We start from the raw sequence: 18885 nt of genomic DNA on the forward strand, positions 1-18885 counted from the left end.
CTAATGCTAATGCTAGCTAGCTTATGACTGTAATGTTATTTGAGCGGGACTTGTTTAACAGCACAAATCAGCTCACCTGCTGGAGTTCAGATAAATCAGCTCTATCTGGTCAGATTGTGGTGAAATAAAGCTCAGATGAAAGTCTAACAGAGCTTCAGACAGAGCAGTGCATACAGTTAGCATGTTGACGACATCCACTCCATATCCATGACGTCATTACTTATCTTGAGTCTTTTTACTTCTATTCTGTCACTTTTTGCTGTGAGTTGGGAAAACCTTGACTCTTCAAACCTAATATTTCAAAGGTGACGTCAGAGTAAAAACATTGTGGATGCGTGTGACGATATCTCCTGGGCTTTTCAGCAGATGGCGCTGGATAAACAACATTTATCAGTACCCAAGGCTGCGGGGCGGATCTGGAAGTTTCTCTTTTAAATCCACACTCTGTATCAGCTTAACAATGGTGCTAATTTGCAGCCCTCGTCCTCCGTGTGTCCAGACGCTTGTGAGTTTTTGCAGTTCTCTCTCATCAGCATCTCCATTTTTTTTCTTGCAAATATTTAACACAAAATGCTCGTCTGCTTCTCTCTCGCTCAATAAAACTGATGCATTATAAAAGTGCATGGATTTCAATCTGTGGTTAACAATTTATATTCTCTATTTCTGTGTCTGAATGTCCACACTTTAGTGCCCCCTGTAGGGAGTATTTAGAGGTCCAGCCTTTTTTTAGCCAATCTACCTGTAAAAAATAAAGCTATAGTTTAAATTCCACCTTAAAGACTGTATCTAGTTCATACCTTTGTCTTTCAACCAATCACCTTACACCATTTATAAAGGTATCCTCTCCTCCCTCCAACAATTTTATCAACATATCAGTGCCATCTTCACATTAAAAACAGCTGTAACTGAATAAAAATGAGATAGATCTGTTTAATGCCATACTGTGGAACATTCTACACACAGCAGTATGATCTCCATGGAGACGAGGAGGTGTTGGACCCTTTAACAGAATCCTCAGATAGTTAGACCTTTCAGTAAACGGTGTAATAATCTTTGACTGTCATGAGTTTCAATTTCCTTCCTTTATAGGCGACATTTTGAGGACTTTTTACTTCGATCACTTCCTGTGTAGTCGAACTCTCCATTTCCTGCAATTTTCAACATATTTTTCAACTTTTCTTTTCTGTTTTATCCACCAAATTAAGTAAAAACTAAAGAATCATCAAAACCTGGGAACCCCACTTTAAATAGTTAATTGCTATGGTAACAATCACACTTTTTCATCACGCTGAAACCTTTAGATTAACACTACTTAAAGCAGGTCTTATGTGTGTGTTTGTAACTGGATTAAAAGTTTAAAGCTGTTGTGTCGCAGTTTCTTCGGGCTCTTTGGCGTTTCCCTTCTCCGTGTGCACTTCTGTTTCATCAGATCTCGTATTTAGCCACAAACGGTGAATCCCAGTGACGGCTCGAGCTAAAGACCACGCAGCAACTTTTGTACGACTAAAAATATCTGCACGTTTTTCATGTGAACGCTCGATTTACCCTGAGAATAATCTGCAGAGACAGTGGCTACAGGGACCTTTACTCTGGCTGCAGTACTATTTCAACGCCGTATACTTTGAATATATGTGTTTACTTTAGTCATTCACATTCAAAAGTCGATATGTTATTCTTGGGTTTTACATGTTTTTGAGGTTGTTTTTTTTAAAGTGTACCTGTCTGGAGTGAACAAAATATAAGATCAAAGTTGGATTGATGTTTTTTTACCCAGACGTTTTATTCCATATGCTTTTAAAGGTGATGCCATGGTTCTTAAAGGTTCTACTTTACACAAAATGGACTCTTGTAGCTTTAAGTCATGTTCTAATGCTGTTACCTCTTCATAAACAGACCTGGGGTTGTTTGAGTTTGATTAACACTTTATTATCAGTCCGTCTACATCTCCAAAGCTCAAAACGCTCTGTTCTACCTTGTGATGTCATGAAGCAGTTGTTTTTTAAGTTTCATCCATGCATGTTTGAGTAATCTAGCGATCTCTCCTATTCAAACTCTTTATGTTTAGCTGTAAGATTTGCCCAAGGCTCCGCCCACAAGCCTACATCACCCATGCTCCCACTAGGGATGGAACAATAAACAATAATATCGTGTGTCGTGATAAAAAGGGTCAACAATAATCGTTTGACATTTTATATTATTGTGATAATCGCCAACATAGATACCGTATTTTCCGGACTATACATCGCTCTGGAGTATAAGTTGCACCAACCAAAACATGCATAATAATGAAGAAAAAAACATATGTAAGTTGCACTGGACTATAAGTTGCGTTTTTTGGGGAAATTTATTTTACAAAATCCGAGACCAAGAACAGACATTTTATCTTTAAAGGCAAGTTCTAGAGAACAACAGGCTGAATATCAGTACAGCACGCTAACGTATTCTAGCTTCCAAGTGAGAATTCTCCATAAAGATACAAAAGCACGATACAAAACTGTACACTACAACTTCACAAACCTGATATGATATGCCCGCTACTTTTCACACTAGTAAAAATGGCATGACCCTGTACATAGTGTGGATGTTGTATATGTATGTCTGCACAGTTGAATATGTAGGTCATATCAGCCATGTTGATGATGTCATCAGTCATGTGACCTGTGGAGTTTTCATTCACAGCTGTGACTCCCGTGGACAAAGTGGGTCATGGAGAGACTCGGTGGCGATACGATACTCGGCTCATGTCAATATGATGGACAGTATTATTTTTCATTAATTCATTAAACATTATAATAAAAGAAATACATCTAATCAATTACCACATTTCAATTATTGATACTATACCCAGAAGTCTACTTGCCCTGATGGTCTCTGAAGACGGGGTATTTTACTTCTATATGAATATATGAAATGTGATATGAATATTTAATGCCATACTGTGGAACAGTCTGCACAAAGCAGTATGATCTCCATGGAGACGAGTAGGTGGTGAAACCTCCAACAGAATGCTCACTCTGCTAATGAACTACTGCACATCACATCAGGTTTGTGAAGTTGTAGTGTATTGTTTTGTATCATGTTTTTGAATATTTATGGAGAATGTCGTGTGGGAGTGTGGGTGATGTAGGCTTGTGGGCGGAGCCTTGAACAAATCTTACAGCTAACCATAACAAGGGTTTGAAAAGGACCTGGGAGAGATCGCTAGATTACTCAAACATGCATGGATGACATCTAAAACATCTACAGGCATGTTTTTTGATGAAGGAACAACATTATGACATGATATAAAGCTCCAAAAAGTTGATTTCTCATAATACCCCCTCTTTAACTCTGATGTAAGTGCAAATGTCAGTTTCTAAACCTGTATAAACATGTAATAACCAAGTAATTTGTATGAGAACAGATGGACATATCCTTGTGCTCTATATAAACCATGTGGAAGACAACAGAAGTGGTTCTTGGTTTCATCACGAGTAAGTTTAGGGGATATGATGTAACGATGTTGTAGCGATATTCTCCTTCCTCTGAGAGTTCAGACCTGTCACTCACAGTGTATGGCTGTATTTGAGCATAGAGCTTTAAACAGAAAGCTCTGGGCGTCTCCGGGAAGGTCATATCAACATCCCAATCTCAACAGTTACTTCGAACATAATGCCCACCGCTCGTCACTGTATATTTTTTACTTCTTTTGTTTCCCAGAATGCCCTTCTCGTGTCCTTTTGCTTAAACCCGTCGCTGTCAAACTAACCCTTGAGTACACAGTGACAGAGGTCTGTAGCGGGTCATGTCGCTCTGTGTCGGCCATCTTGGGTGAGTGCGGTGTCCTTTAGCTGGAGGTCAATGAGGGGTGCCCTATCTGCTCCTCCATCTATTAGCTGTCCTGGCTCTGTGTGCGAGCCGATGGATGGAAAGATTTGACCCCGAGTTAAACATAATCACCTGAGCAGAGGAGAGCGGCTGTCAGCGAGGATCCCGCTCTGGATTACTGATTTCCTCATTTGAAAGTGTAATGATGAGAATGAGCAACAGAATGGGTGGGCTTAAGTAACAGAAACCAATGCAGACGGCTACTCGGGGTTAGTTTCATCAGCTACAGATTTTTTCCTTCAACACATTTCTGCCAAAGTCCCAAACTCTCTCTTCTTAAAGGTCCTATATTATGTAAAATGGACTTCCGTGAGCTTTAAGTCATGTGGTAATGCTGTTGCAAAACACAACTCCAGGTCTGTTTGTGATGAGGAAACAACATTATAACACAAATCAGAAAATCATGTAAATCCTGTAATAATATATCAAAATTTAGCATTTGCTAGCATAGCGCCAATGCAAAGTGGCTGTTGTTTGGCATAACTACATTGGGGAAATGTGCTCATCTGCTTGGCTAGCTTCTCTGTTAGCATTTCAACGTGTAATGGTTGGATTTTTGCACATTAATGGAAATGTAAATATTGATGGAAAGAATAAACTGACCAAGTTCTTAGTGGAGGTCGATGTCCTTTTATTGAAATATTTGTCTCCTGTGGTGTTCAGGTATCTTTTAGATGTTGTTCAGATGTCTTTTAGAATCCACCCATGGGAGATATTGTGTAACAGTGTTTTTATCTTCTTTTAGATGATGTTCAGGCGTCTTTTAAATGATGTTCAGGAGTCTTTTCGATGGTGTTCAGACACCCTTTAGGTGGTATTCAGGTGTCTTTTAGATTCCGCCCATGGGAGATATTGTATAACAGTGTTTTTATGTTCCTGCTCCTGTCAAAGCGCGTCCCTCCAAACGTTATCTTTAACCTTTACCTCCTGCCCTTTCTCACAAGAGGGTTTATCTTCCAATCTATGGTCACTGTGCAGTGCATTCATTTAAGTGCGGAGGGCGTTTCACCTCCTATCTCCCTCATCTACCCCTCCTATCTCCCTCATCTACCCCTCCTATCTCACCTACCCCTCCTAGCTCCCCTCACCTGCCCCTCTGATCTCACCAACTCCTCCTATCTCCCCCTCTTATCTCCCTGACCGTTGGCTGTGGTCAGACTGGTCACATGGCTCCTCACTGGTCACTGTTGCACCAAATCCTGCCGTATCAGTTTGGCACAGTAGCTGATAAGAGGCAGCGGCTTCACCAAAACCACTCGAGACTCTCACGGCAACAGCGACCAAGAATCAGAGCTTTGGTTCGTTCAGTGGTGAGAATCAGTCCGACACTTGGAGAGTTTAAACCAAGTACATGTAACTAATTAATTTATGAATTTGTCCAGTCAATAATAATAATAATAAATGCACGAATAAAAAATATAACACAAACCTAATGTTGTTATATATACCAAAGAAAACTACTATACTATTAAAAACAGGCCATTAAAAAAATCGTTTTGCATAACCAATTCTTTGAGCTTTCTCCCTTGTTCTGACATTGTCGTGACATACATGTTTGACATACATGTTTGAGTAATCTAGCAATCTCTCCCAGGCTCAATTTAAACCCTCCTTACGGTTAACTGTAAGATTCTGTCTAAAGCTCCGCCCACGAGCCTACCTCACCCATACTCCCACACGACAATCCTCCATAAATATACAAAAACATGATACAAAACTGTACACTATAACTTCACAAACCTGGTGTGATGTGCAGTAGTTTCATTATCGGCATGCGCGCTGATTGTGTTGTGATAGCGCTCTGACAGGGGAGTGACTTAGCATAGAGAGCGGTCTGAGAGGTCAGTCTCAGAGCGTCAAAAACGAAAGTGAAATTTATAAAACATGTTAATATGTTGTTTTGGGCAAATATATAATTTTTAAAACAAAAGGAAACATGGAGATCTAAATATGTTATGTGTTACAGTTAATACCCCATAGAAGTAAAATACCTCCTCTTTAATACCTCATAAGTCAAATACCCCCTCTTTAACTCTTACATTTTTGAGAAGTCTAAACCCGAGTGTGCTTTGAGGTGGGCGGGGCTGTGGACCTCTGTGTTACAGGTGTAAACTTGGCTTTTGTAGTATACATTTTGAACATGTTTGTTGTGTTGTCGTCTTGCATTTCTTTCGTCTGGAATCATGGCGGCTTCACTCTCGCCATAAGGACGCGTAGAACCGTAATGGTCGCTTACCCTCAACGTGACAGTTTTATCAGAGCGAACAGCCCCATCTGTTTGACCACGTCTCATTTATCTGCACTTTAATATCGCTCTATTGATTTCATATTGTACTTCTGTTGTGGCGTATATAAAGTGCCCATGTTACACTGTTTTCTGATCTCTGTTCTCATGTCGTTTCTTTATCACAAACAGACCTGTAGTTTTGTTTTGTTTCATTCACACATGTTTGACACACAAATCCTGTTCTTTTCTCAAACTGAAAACACTCTGTTCCACCTTGTGATGTCATCATGTGGTGATACAGGAAGTGCTCCACTGTCTTTTTAAACTCCACACACCTTCATTAGAATCAATTGGATCATTTCATCTCTGTAATTGCCTTTACTCTCTACTGAACTAAAGGTAAAAGGAGCTGTTAACTTTGAAAACTACCACTTCATGACATCACAAAGTGGAACAGAGCATTTTGAGAGAGACTAATAATAATGAAACAAAACACACTCTAAGCATGTTTTTGAGGAGGCAACAGCATTATAACACGGTTTAACACTCAAAAGGATCTATTTTGCGTAATATCGGACCTTTAATCTTTTACTTTGAAGGGCCCATTTAAATTCTTATATCTCATTATTTATTTATCTCGCTGATTACCGAAACTCTATAGAGAAAAACTAGTAAAATAGAGCATTAATTTTGCATAATGTTTTCAAAATAATTGCCAATCCAGTGTTTGCTGACTCCACCGCCTCAGCTAACCCCACACACCTGACTCTGCCGGGAACGCTGCCGCCGCCGCCGCCGCTGCTGCTTTTGTTTATGCTCTCATGCTAATTCAATTACTTGGATCTGAGCTGGGATGATTAGCATGCTAGCGCTAATAGCAAGTTGGGGAATCCAATAGGCTATTACCGTAATGAGTCCCTTTGCTTCATTGTTTGGGTGCGTAAGAGAAAAGATCGCTGTAATGTTGGGCTCCCCCTGGTGGTGCAAGTTGTGAAGAAGTTGAATGGAGCCATTTTGTTGTTATGCAAGATTCAGAGTTTTGGGTTTTCTGGTGATGGGTCCAGCACCTGCTTCTGTCCATGGAGATGTTATAACTCGTCTGTCTTATTACAGACTCAAAATAATGACTAAAGTGTCTCATTCTGCTGTTTATTTCTTATATATTGTAGATTTATAATAGTCTTTGTGGTTTAAATCTGCTGTTGTGTTTTTGCGTCAGTGGCATAAATGAGTTTGAATATTATTGTTTATATATCGCCTATATTTAATTCAACATTTTTTATCTGGACAGGTCTACTTGGAATGTTCCGCACTGCAAACTATGTCCATGGAGATAACCAGATTACAAGATATTTTTTATTTTTTGGAATATACACGACCAGTCAAAAGTTTGGAAACAGCCTCTCGTTCAGTTTTTTTTTTTTTTTTTTTTTACAACTTTCTGCATTTTATAAACACACAAAGACATGAAATATATGAAGTAAGAAATATGGAGTTATATAGTAAAGAAAAAAAGTTAAATAATTCAACACTTTAAAAAAAAAAGTATTTTACGTTCAAATCCTCAGTGTCCTCCGTTTGCTTTGTGGATCAAAACGCCGTTCAAAGCAAAGGATAAAGGATATTTTTAATTATTTCTAATCTAAAACAAGTCTGAAGTTCTCTTAAGTTTTTTGTTCACTACATCCACTTGTGTCTTTCATAGTTTTGATGCTTCAGTGAGAATCTTCAGTGGAAATAACCCTGGAAAAAAAGAAGCAACTGAAATGAGAAAGTGTCCAAACCTTTGACTTGGAGCGTATCTGTGTATATGAGTGAAAAAGTTAGCCAAGCGCACTACTGTTACTTCTACCTTTGCCAATGATTTCTGTGCGTATGTAAAAATCTTGCCTTTATCTGAACATGTCAGGGTGATCTGTGACGCATTGCTAGTTATATTATATTTACTTCAAACCTACACACATGCAGGGTTTGACTCAATATGCAGAACTTTATTAAAAAACATAATTAACATTCCTGTGTGCAGATCAGATGCGACTCCTGCCTCGTCTCTGCTCATGTTAATGTTGCTGCTCATTGTAATTTAGTGTCAAAGTTTAATAAAAATCCACCCACTGAAGTGTCGTCCTTAAACCTGCGCTGCTGCTGCTGCTGTGTTAGTGTCGTGTTTGGTCATTACACTGAGGTCACATTTAAAGCAGGCGAGGTGTTTTGGGTCAGAGGTCGGATGCTGGAGACATTTCTTATTTCATTTTTCCCTCTGTGCTCATGTTTAATTGGTGGCGTCGTTCGCTTATCTCCATTGAGATCCACACACGACCAATCAAAAGTTTGAACTCGTTCGTCCATGTTTCCAGGATTACAGTATTTTCCGGATGTTAAGTGGCACTTTTTTTCATAGTTTGTCCGAGGGTGTGACTTATACTCAGATATGACTTCTATGTGAAATTATTAAAATATATAATTCCACCTCTTCATTATTGTCACAGACAACTGTGCGAGGACACTCTAGGCTTGTACCAGTGTGACAGTCACACAGAAGAGGAAGCTGCTCTTCATCTTCCTCTGGAGTTGGTGGAGTTGTTCAGAAGTAACACAGAGGATGAAGAATTGAATGGATTTAGTGATTTGGAGTGAGATCCAGAGTAAACTTGTCAGCTTGTTTTTTATGCTTTATTTATCTGATTAACTGTTAATATCTTACATTAACAAACCAGACACATATTCAGTTCTGTCTGTGCTTCATGTAGCTGAATAAATATAAATGTGTTACATTAGCGTGCTGTAATGATATTCAGCCTGTTGTTCTCTATTTTATTATTATTATAACTTGCCTTTAAAGATAAAATGTCTGTTCTTGGTGTTGGATTTTGTGAGATAAATTTCCCCAAAAATGATACTTAAAGTCCAGTGCGACTTATGTATGTTTTTTTATTTTTTCCATTATCATGCATTTTTGGCTGGTGTGAAGGTCCAGAAAATACAGTATTTCCACTGTAGATTCTCACTGAAGCATCAAAATTATGAATGACACGTGGATGTAGTAAACAAAAAACTCAAGAGAACGTCAAACTTGTTTTAGATTAGAAATAATTAAAAAATATCAGTTACTCTTTGCTTTTAACCTGTTTACACTTTTATCATGTCTTGACCCTGAGGCTCAGCTGTGAAGTGAAAACCATTTCAGGGACTTTATCATGAAGCTCTTTGAGAGAAAGACAAGGGTTTGAGCTGCACAAAGCAAAGAGAGGAGACTCTGAGGAATTGAATATGAAATATAAAAAATATTATTTGAGTTATTTGACTTTTTTTTCTTCACTTCATAATTCCATATATCTTACTTCATATATTTGATATGTTGTAACATGTGGAAAGTAGTAAACATAAAGAAAAAAAACACTGAATAAATTTTGACTTGTATGTTTAATGCCTTACTGTGTACATAGAAATATCTCCACGGAAACAAGCAGATGCTGGACTTTACACCAGAAAGTTAGGAGCTGATATTGGTGTGACCAGTGTTACACATCAAAAAAATAAACCAGGATATACAGTATACAGTATATTAGCTCTAATTTTGTAAATACACAAAAGTGACTCTTGAGAGAGTTAATCTATGTTGCTGTTACCTCCTCAAAAACATACCTGGAGGAGTGTTTGACCAGACATTAAAACAGATTAGAAAACAGCGTAATACGGCCCCTTTAAGTATCTTTGGTAGGTTTTGATGTGTTTTTTCCATGTCTGTCATCTGATATTGAAGTAATTTGAAAGTGCTAACAGTAATCAAGCTGTTTTAGATCAAACTTTGTAAAACTGACACCACGAGCCCAGCAGCAAGAAATGATATCTATAAGCCGTTACTCATTAAGTTAATTTATCTCAAAGTCTTTCATCCCGTTTCTTCAGTAAAGTAACTCTATATTTTCTCTTAAGTCCAGATGACTGGCGGCTGGTTCAACATCGTCAGGTTTAATTAAGTCACAAATTACTCTTCTAATCTGTCTCTCTCCCTTTTCAGACGCCAAAGCCTGCCCGAGCAAAGACTTCGCCTGCCGAAACGGAAAATGCGTCTCCCAGATCTTCGTTTGTGACGGGGACGACGACTGCGGAGATTCCAGCGACGAAGAAAAGTGTTCGGCGCCCACTTGTGGCCAACACGAGTTCCGATGCAATGACTCAGAATGCATCCCGGCCCTGTGGAGCTGCGACGGAGATCCGGACTGTAAAGACAAGTCGGACGAGTCCATGGAGCGATGCAGCCGGAGGACCGAAGCCCAGAAACCGCGCTGTCCGGTGGGAGAGTTCCAGTGCGGGAGCGGGGAGTGTGTGCACATGAACTGGAAGTGTGACGGAGACGCAGACTGCAAAGACAAGTCGGACGAGGAAAACTGCCGTAAGTTTCATTATTGTTAAAATCACAGACTGTATAAAGAAGTGGATTAAGTGAGTGTGACGTCACCCACAGCGTTTGGCTCCAGTCAAATGAAGCTAATCGAGGCTAGAGCAGTTATAGCGGTGAGTGTAGAGCCCAGTTCTGTATTTGGAATTCTGACCACGAGTATCATAGCAACCAAAGAGCCAATCCAGAGCGAGGCTGATGAAGGTAACGCCTCTTCCCGCCTGCGCCGCTGGTTTAGCAGGGAGCAGGCACTTAGCAACACAGTCAATCAAACCTGTTGGTAATGCTAGCGGGAGCGACCTTGAGGAAAGAAGACGCCTGATTTGTGTGTTATTAATGTTCATATCTTCAGTTATAGACACAATAGTGAAATGAAAACCCCAGGATCATGTAGAGCGGGTTAATACGAACATTTAAGACCAAAATGATGATCCTGACAGCAGCAGGTACAGAGAGAGGGGCCACAGTTATTCAATAGAAAGTGAATTGGAGCCAGAGTCGATGGAGCCGGAAGTGCGCCCATGATCACTTCCTATTTGGAACGCGGGAGCTAGCAGGTTAGCTTTGTCCATTTATATATACGGTGATTAGAATATACATTTGAGCTGTTTTTGTTGATTGAACTAAAGCTTTTACAGAAGATCTACAAAATCCTATTGTCTTGTTTTAGGGCCGAAGCAGCAGGTGACTTGTTACTTTTAACTTATAAAAAATCCCATGGTGCATCACTCATTGGCTTTACAGTTAATGAAATAATTCTTAGGTGTTCTGCAGGCTGTAGTGAACTCAGAGGCTTCACTGATTTGTTTCAGTAACCAGTTATTACCCAGCGTCACATTAATAACATATGCCATTATTATGTAGAGCGATATTAAACAGGTCGTCATTTGCAGCTATAGAAATTCAATGTCGTCTAACAAGAAAAGCCCGGTAATGACCCAAACGACGCCTCTCTCAGCGTTTTTCCCTGGACGCTGCACATTAGCGAGTTATTGGGAGAGGGGGGCTGCACTATCGATTCTTTCTGCATTATTATGCCGTGTTTGAACCTGGTACAAATGTAGTATTTATCAGGCGGACGAATACACAGATGGTTATGGACTTTTAATGGCTCTCACTCTTACTCATTATCGTTTGTTAAAGCAGCTGGATCAGTCAAGTGGGAGAATTAATGCAGGAGATGTGCTGCAGGCGGCGGTTCTGCACCTACGAACACTGAGCTTCAACACCGCTTTAGCATGTTTTTGCTGGAGTAAAATGTGCTTCTGTTAAAAATATAAGTACTGCTGTCAAAAGTGTCTATAAGTCACTGCTGTAGGCCCTTTTCATGGAGGCGCCTGGCTAGTTCCGGTTCTCAAAAAGTCTGGAGCTGCACTTCCTGCTCCGTTCATTGTGTGTTGGAAATTAGCCGAGTCATGCTAAAATAAATGAACATTTAAAGACCAGGCAGCGAACAGGAAGTTACAGACAGATCATCACAAACAGTCAAGACCTTTACGACGATGTAAATACTTCACCAGATGAAGCTTCTCTGTTTACAAAAGTAGGGATTTGTGTCCTGAAGCTAGTGCTAATGCTAACTGAAATGAAAATGAAGCTAATGCTAACTGAAATGAAAATGAAGCTAATGATAACTAAAGTTAAAATGAAGTTAATGCTAATTGAAATGAAAATGAAGCTAATGCTAATTGAAATGAAAATGAAGCTAATGATAACTAAAGTTAAAATGAAGCTAAATGCTAACTAAAGTTAAAATTAAACTTATGTTAATTAAAATTAAAATAAAGCTAATGCTAACTAAATTGAAAATGAAGCTAATGCTAACTAAAAATTTAAATGAAGCTAATACTAATTGAAATTAAAATTACACTAATCCTAACTGAAATTAAAATTACGCTATTGCTAACTAAAATTCAAATGAATTAGTGATGTTAAAACAGTGTCTGAATGCTTTTGCACAGAAAAACAATGGTCAATTATTTTGAAATTTAGATTAGGTTAGCATTAGCATTAGCTCTGAGTCACTTTTATAAACACACACGTTTCCTCTGGTTAATTGCTTGTCGTAATAGTCTTAACATATCGGTGGAAATCACAATGATCAAAACAGTTAATGGCAGAATTGTGTGGTGCATCAGAACGAGCAGATGAAACGAAAGCAGGAGACGTGTTTAAAATGGCTGCGCTTAAAAGCTAATAATTTGGTGTTCTGCGTGAATTCTTAAAGTAAAAACCCCTCCCATCTGCGATATGTTCTCACATAAACACATGTAACATCAAACACAACTCAGAGCTCAGACATGATGTGGGGGTTTTTTCAGTTTTTTGGGGTGTAAGAAGCAATATTAATAAACACATTTGATGAACTGCACAGCTCTTCCTCCTGTGGCTGGTCTTCGTTGTGCTACTGCTGCTACTTCCATTAGTACTGCTACATCCCACTTTGGCACCAAGGTCAGACATAACTCAAGTCATCGTTGAGCGACAGCAGCTCAGTTGGTAGAGTGTAAATATCATTGGTTTGCTGTTGTGTCCTTGGGCAAGACACTTAACCCACCTCTGTGTACAGTGTCGGTGTATGAATATGTACGTGCTTCGAGTGCCTTCAAGGTGGAAAAGTGCTGTTGTTCTTCTAATATATACTAATGATTACAACCCCCTGCTGCTTAAGTGGTCACTTTGCAGCAGTCGAGCAAATCTGCCGTCTGTGTGTGCGATTGGGAGGTGACATCGCCCCCTTCTGGCCCCCTCCACACATGCCCGCTCCACACTATAGACATGACAACAGCCGTGTACGTCTGACCTGATACAAGCTCAGAATGCAGCGAGCGAGGGTCAGAAGCATCCAGGCTATATGTGTGTACGGAGGCCTGTTTGGGACATAACAAGGCAGTTGATTTGAATAACAAATACTTATTCTTAGTCTTAATTAAAGGGCCCATGTTATGTTATTATGTCTCTGTTCTAATGTTGTTTCCTCATCACAAACAGAGCATTTTAAGCTTTGGAGATGTAGACAGACTAATAATAAAGTGTTAAACATGTGTGAATGAAACAAAACACAACTCCAGGTCTGTTTTTGAGGAGGTAACAGCATGAGAACATGGATTAAAGCTCACAAGAGTCAATTTTGTGGCATATAGGACCTTTAAAATCATCATTATTCGAGAAAATGGTCTCGCTCTCGTTTTTTGTGATGCTCCCAAACATTGCAAAGATAATTAATTGTTTATTTAAGTGCAACCAAATAGATCAGAGTAACAGTTTTAATCACATTTAAAGTCTGATTAAATCCTCAGCCTTTAAGTCAAAGTCGCTTCAGTTCGTGTTCTCGTTGACGTGCAGTGGTCAGCGCTTTTCCAGTGACCACAGGACGCCCACACTCTTCACACTGAAGTGACTGGCACATTCATTAGACCATACGGCCCTGCTTCTTCATTATAAAGAGGCTCTGGACTCGTGTCAACATTATACTCTCCTATAGCAGCAGATGGAGTTAAAGAACTACAGGACAAGGGAGCGTTTTGGTGAATACAAACTCTTTTATGTTAACTGTGCTAACTGTAGGCACTGCTCTGTCTCAAGGTACTCAAATCAAACTTTAATCTGAGCTTTGTTTTAACACAATCCAACCGCAAAGAGCTGACTTATCTGAACTACAACAGGTGAGCTGATTTGTGCTGTTAAACAAGTCCCTCTCACGTAACATTACAGTCATAAGCTAGCTAGCGTTAGCCAACAGTTTTTCCGGTAGTTACCTAGACATCTAAACAAGACTGTAAACACACGTACTGATCACTGGTCTTAAAATGTTTTCCCTTTTTGGCTGTGTTTGCTAATGTGTGCACTGTGTCTCCATGGTAACTGCTGAACATTCCTCCATAGACATACATGCAATACGCCCCCAGCTTGATGTCACTGCAAAGTATCAGTTCAGCTCATTAACTTTGACTTCACACAGAATCAACTTTTCATAAAAAAAGTGTTTGTAATAATGTGTATGTTGAAATAATCCCAGTCTGCTGAATATGAAGCGACTTTAATCAAAACAAGACACGGATGTTAAACAAACTGTAAAACCCCGCTACAGCAAATATCATCATTAATAAAATGTTTTCTTGAAGCATCTTTAGGCCAAACTTGTCACTGATTTTCTTACTTGCTCCACTCGACTTTTGATTTTTTCAGGAATGCTTCAGGACTATCAATATTTTTTGTTTCATGTGGATAGGCCCAGAGATATTAAACATAAATTAAAGCCTCAAGTGGAATCAAACGGCCCTCCCGCTTCGCACTTGGCCGACTCGGTGCTCCCTCAGGATGGCGCTAACACGCCCCCTGTTTCTGTGTTATTGCAGCTTTGGGCTGTACCTGTCACTAAACAAAGGCAACACACATTGGAAGTGCTGATGCACTAACATGGAATAACATGGGCACTTTCAGACATCACCATGGCAACACCGTGCAAAATACAACATTAGCCCCCTGGACTCTTTGGACGGGGACGATCTGAAGAGCAACTGTGCCAATTTTCACATGGCTCTAATCAGTTGTCATATTACTTTGAAATTTTGGAAATTTCCCTCTAGGAATAACATGCCCCTTTCACTTGTTGCCATGGCAACACCAAGCAAAATACAACATGGGTCCCATTGACTTTTTTGATTGGGATAAAGAAGAGTCATTATGCCCAATTTGGCATTATTCCATGACACTAATTATTTTGACATCAATGGGAAACTGTGATGATGCTCATCAGAATAACATGACCACAGCAGCACAGTTAAAAATACAACATGCCATGACTGTCCTTCCCCTTGTTTTATGTATCTGCCACCAGAGAAATTAACAAAACATACTAAATATGATATCTATGGTGACAAGTCCTCAAAATGGCACCTAGAAAACACCCAGGAGTAGCTCTATGCTCCTTCTTCATGTTTTCTTCCATTTTCCTCCAAACATCTGCCTCCATAACGCGCACACGCAGCAGAGCGACACAGACGGCAGGTTAATGTCAAAGAGATGAACGCGTTACACCAACCCACTGCTCCACCGCTCCACCACTCCACCGCTCTGCAAAGGACTATTATAACCAGCCCTAATCACACAGGCTCAGAGTACAGTACAGGAGGGCCACAGTACAGAGGGGCCTCAGTACAGGGGGGCCTCAGTACAGAGCGGCCTCAGTACAGGAGGGCCTCAGTACAGGGGGACTTCTGTAGGAGGTCATTATTATTCACTTTTAGAATACCTTTACTTTTATTTCCTGTCTCCAGAGTGATTACTCATAATTTATATCAGAGTGGAATTCATTTAATTCAATGTTTTCATTTATATTTCACTACTTTTACATGAAAAAATAAAGATATTTTCTCAAAAAATTTTCAGCGATGAATAGATGGTATTGCAGTAGAAGCAACGGAAGATGGCATTAGAAAGTAGCACTAGTTGTTGTAGTTGTAGTAGTTGTACTATTAGTTGTAGTAGTAGTTATAGTAGTTTATAGTAGTAGTTTTCTTTTGCTCATTGTTGGATAGTGAAAACTCCTCGATAGGGGCCCATGCCCTCAGCTGCACTTTTTATCAGTTAAAAAATAAATTCTTTCTGGTTTAACTTCATCCATATTTCCTGCAGCTCACACTGCTTTCTGTGTTTCTCTGCAGCAAACAGCCATTGATCATGTCTGCCTCGGGTCCCTGGTGGACACAGACTCAAACACAACACATGAATAATTAAACAAGAGCTTTAAAAGACAAATGTGTTAGATAAAGAGTCTCTGCACCGTGAGACCTCGCACACCCACACGCCAAACAGTAAAACGCCCAGCTCCACAGGTCAGAATCATAAACTGTGTGTATAAATGGACAGAGCTAACCTGCTAGTCGCCGCGTTTCAGATAGGAAATGATCATGGACGCACTTCCGGCTCCATCGACTGGCTTCAATTCACTTTCTATTGAAAAACTGTCTCCCCTCTCTCTGTAACTGCTGCTGTCAGACTCGTCATTTTGGTCTTAAAATGTTCATATTAACTCGCTCTACGTGATCCTGAGGATTTTATTTCACTATTGTGTCTGTAAATCAAGAAATGAACATTAATAACAGACAAATCAGGCGCCTTCTGTCTCTGAAGTCTCTAGCACTGGTGTTAGCTCCAGATTGGCTCTTTGGTCATATTATTGTATTTATTTTATTATTATATTACGTAAAACTGACTCTTGTAGCTTTAATCCATGTTCTAATGATATTCCCTCCTCAAAAACAGACCTGGAGTTGTGTTTTGTTTCATTCACACATGTTTGAATAACACTTTATTATTAGTCTGTTTACATCTCCAAAGCTCAAAATGCTCTGTTCCACCTTGTGATGTCATTAAGTGATAGTTTTCAAGTTAAAGGCTCCTTTTACCTTTAGTTCAAAAGAGATTGCCAATTCCAGTGGCTGAAATCAACCAAATGATTCTAGTGAAGGTGTATGGAGTTTAAAAACACAGTGGAGCACTTCCTGTATTACCACATGATGACATCACAAGGTGGCTTTGTGTGTTAAACATGTGTGAAGGAAACAAAACACTCCTTTAGGTCTGTTTGTGGTGAGGAAACAACATTAGAACAGAGGTCAAACTGATATGAGCCTTTTAAACTAGTCAGAACTACACAATATTTACATTTTTATTATTATTATTAAATTATAAAATTCATCTGATTTCATTGCCTCTTCGCTTTGCTCCAGTAACGACAACGCATCCATTTTGAATTTGCCATATAGCGACATCCTTACCACGAGATAACCCTGAAAAATGCAGATATTACACATTTGAAAGGTCAGGTAGCATTTGTTTAGCGCTGCTTGCTACAAACGCTGTGACATATTGATTTTTATATTACTATTTTTTTTTTCCAAATTCAAAACATTTCCATCCTGCTTTGTGTAGAATGAAAGGCGAAAAGGCAGCGCTGACATCCTGGAGCCAAAGTGAGCCGTGAGGAGGGAGGCTTAGTGTCCACCATGATGTCTGTGTCTTTGAAAACGCTCACAAACACACAATAACAGGCCTATTCATGCTACCAAACATTTTATTTCTGTTGCGTTGAGTTGGCGGGAATTAGTTTTGGCTCGTGAAAATGCCACACAATAGAAGCCTTCAACGCTGTCGCCTCAAAAGGGTTTCCTCAGTAACGCCTATGCAATTCTTGTATTAAAAGATGGTGACGAGATGGTTTGCCCTATAGGGTTGTCAAAAGTACGGAGGCCCATGTACGACATATGAATCCCGCTGTCGACATAAACATCTTTGGTAGCAGCTCTCACAGATAAATGCTGTTTTTATGTCCTTGGGCAAGACACTTAACCCCCCTCGCCGTGTGTCTGTGTACGCAGGTGTATGAATGTGTGTGTGAATGGGTGAGTGGTATTGAAACTATTGAAATCATATAAATACAACATTTGACCTTTCCTGAATATTTTTTGAGAAGTCTGAGGTTAAGATTATAACGTTACAGAAAGTATAAAGCCTTTACCTTGGAATCAAAATAGAGCATTTGAGTGAGTTTGAGGCATAGACTGTTTATATAAATGGACGTAGCTAACCTGCTAGCCGCCGCGTTCCAAACAGAAGGTGAGCATGGGCACGCTTCCGGCTCCAATTCTCTTTTTATTAAAAAACTGTGTCCTCTCTCTCTGTAACTGCTGCTGTCAGACTCGTTATTTTGGTCTTAAATGTTCGTATTAACCCGCTCTACATGATCCTGGGGTTTTTATTTCACAATTGTGTCTGTAAATCAAGATATGAACATTATTAACAGACAAATCAGGCGCCTTCTTTCCCCGAGGTGGCTAGCGTTAGCAACAGGTTTGATTGATAGTGTTGCTAAGCGTCCGCTCCCTGCTGAACGAGCGGTGCAGACGGGAAGGGGCGTTACCTTCAACAGTCTCGCCCTGGATTGGCTCTGTGGTTGCTATGATACTCGAGGTCAGAGTTCCAAATATGGTCCAAATTGGCCGCTATAACTGCTCTAGCCTCGATGAGCTTCATTTGGAGCTGAACGCTGTGGGTGATGCTACACTCATTTAGTCCACGTCTTTATACAGTCTGTGGTTTGGCAGTGTGTTGACTTGATGATGGATGGGTGTGTATTCAAACTGTAAATATCCGTGCTGTCTCTGTGTGAATGGCTAATAATCTGTCAGTATGAAAATGAAATGTGGACTTTTAATAAACATTTCAACTCAACTTTTTCCATTTATTATTTAAATGTTGATCAAATAGTTATGTCGACTATAGAGACAGAGACAGCCACATTCAATGCCATACTGTGGAACGTTCCAAGCAAAACTATAACATATAACATATTCCTTTTTCAACAGTTCAGTTTTTTTTGGGTGCC

General features: G+C 39.7%; 1 protein-coding gene across 2 annotated transcripts in view; it reads left to right on the plus strand.

The window, feature by feature from the left end:
• The window catches only part of lrp8 (low density lipoprotein receptor-related protein 8, apolipoprotein e receptor), a 269034-nt gene that overhangs the window by 183274 nt on the left and 66875 nt on the right, over positions 1–18885 (plus strand). For both annotated transcript variants that reach the window (XM_033965471.2, XM_055221522.1), the window contains exon 5: positions 10116–10490. In XM_033965471.2, coding sequence (XP_033821362.1) covers positions 10116–10490 — 375 coding nt within the window. The remainder of the gene's footprint in view (positions 1–10115; positions 10491–18885) is intronic.

This window comes from Periophthalmus magnuspinnatus, chromosome 4 (assembly GCF_009829125.3).
Source record: "Periophthalmus magnuspinnatus isolate fPerMag1 chromosome 4, fPerMag1.2.pri, whole genome shotgun sequence".
Taxonomy (NCBI): domain Eukaryota; kingdom Metazoa; phylum Chordata; class Actinopteri; order Gobiiformes; family Gobiidae; genus Periophthalmus; species Periophthalmus magnuspinnatus.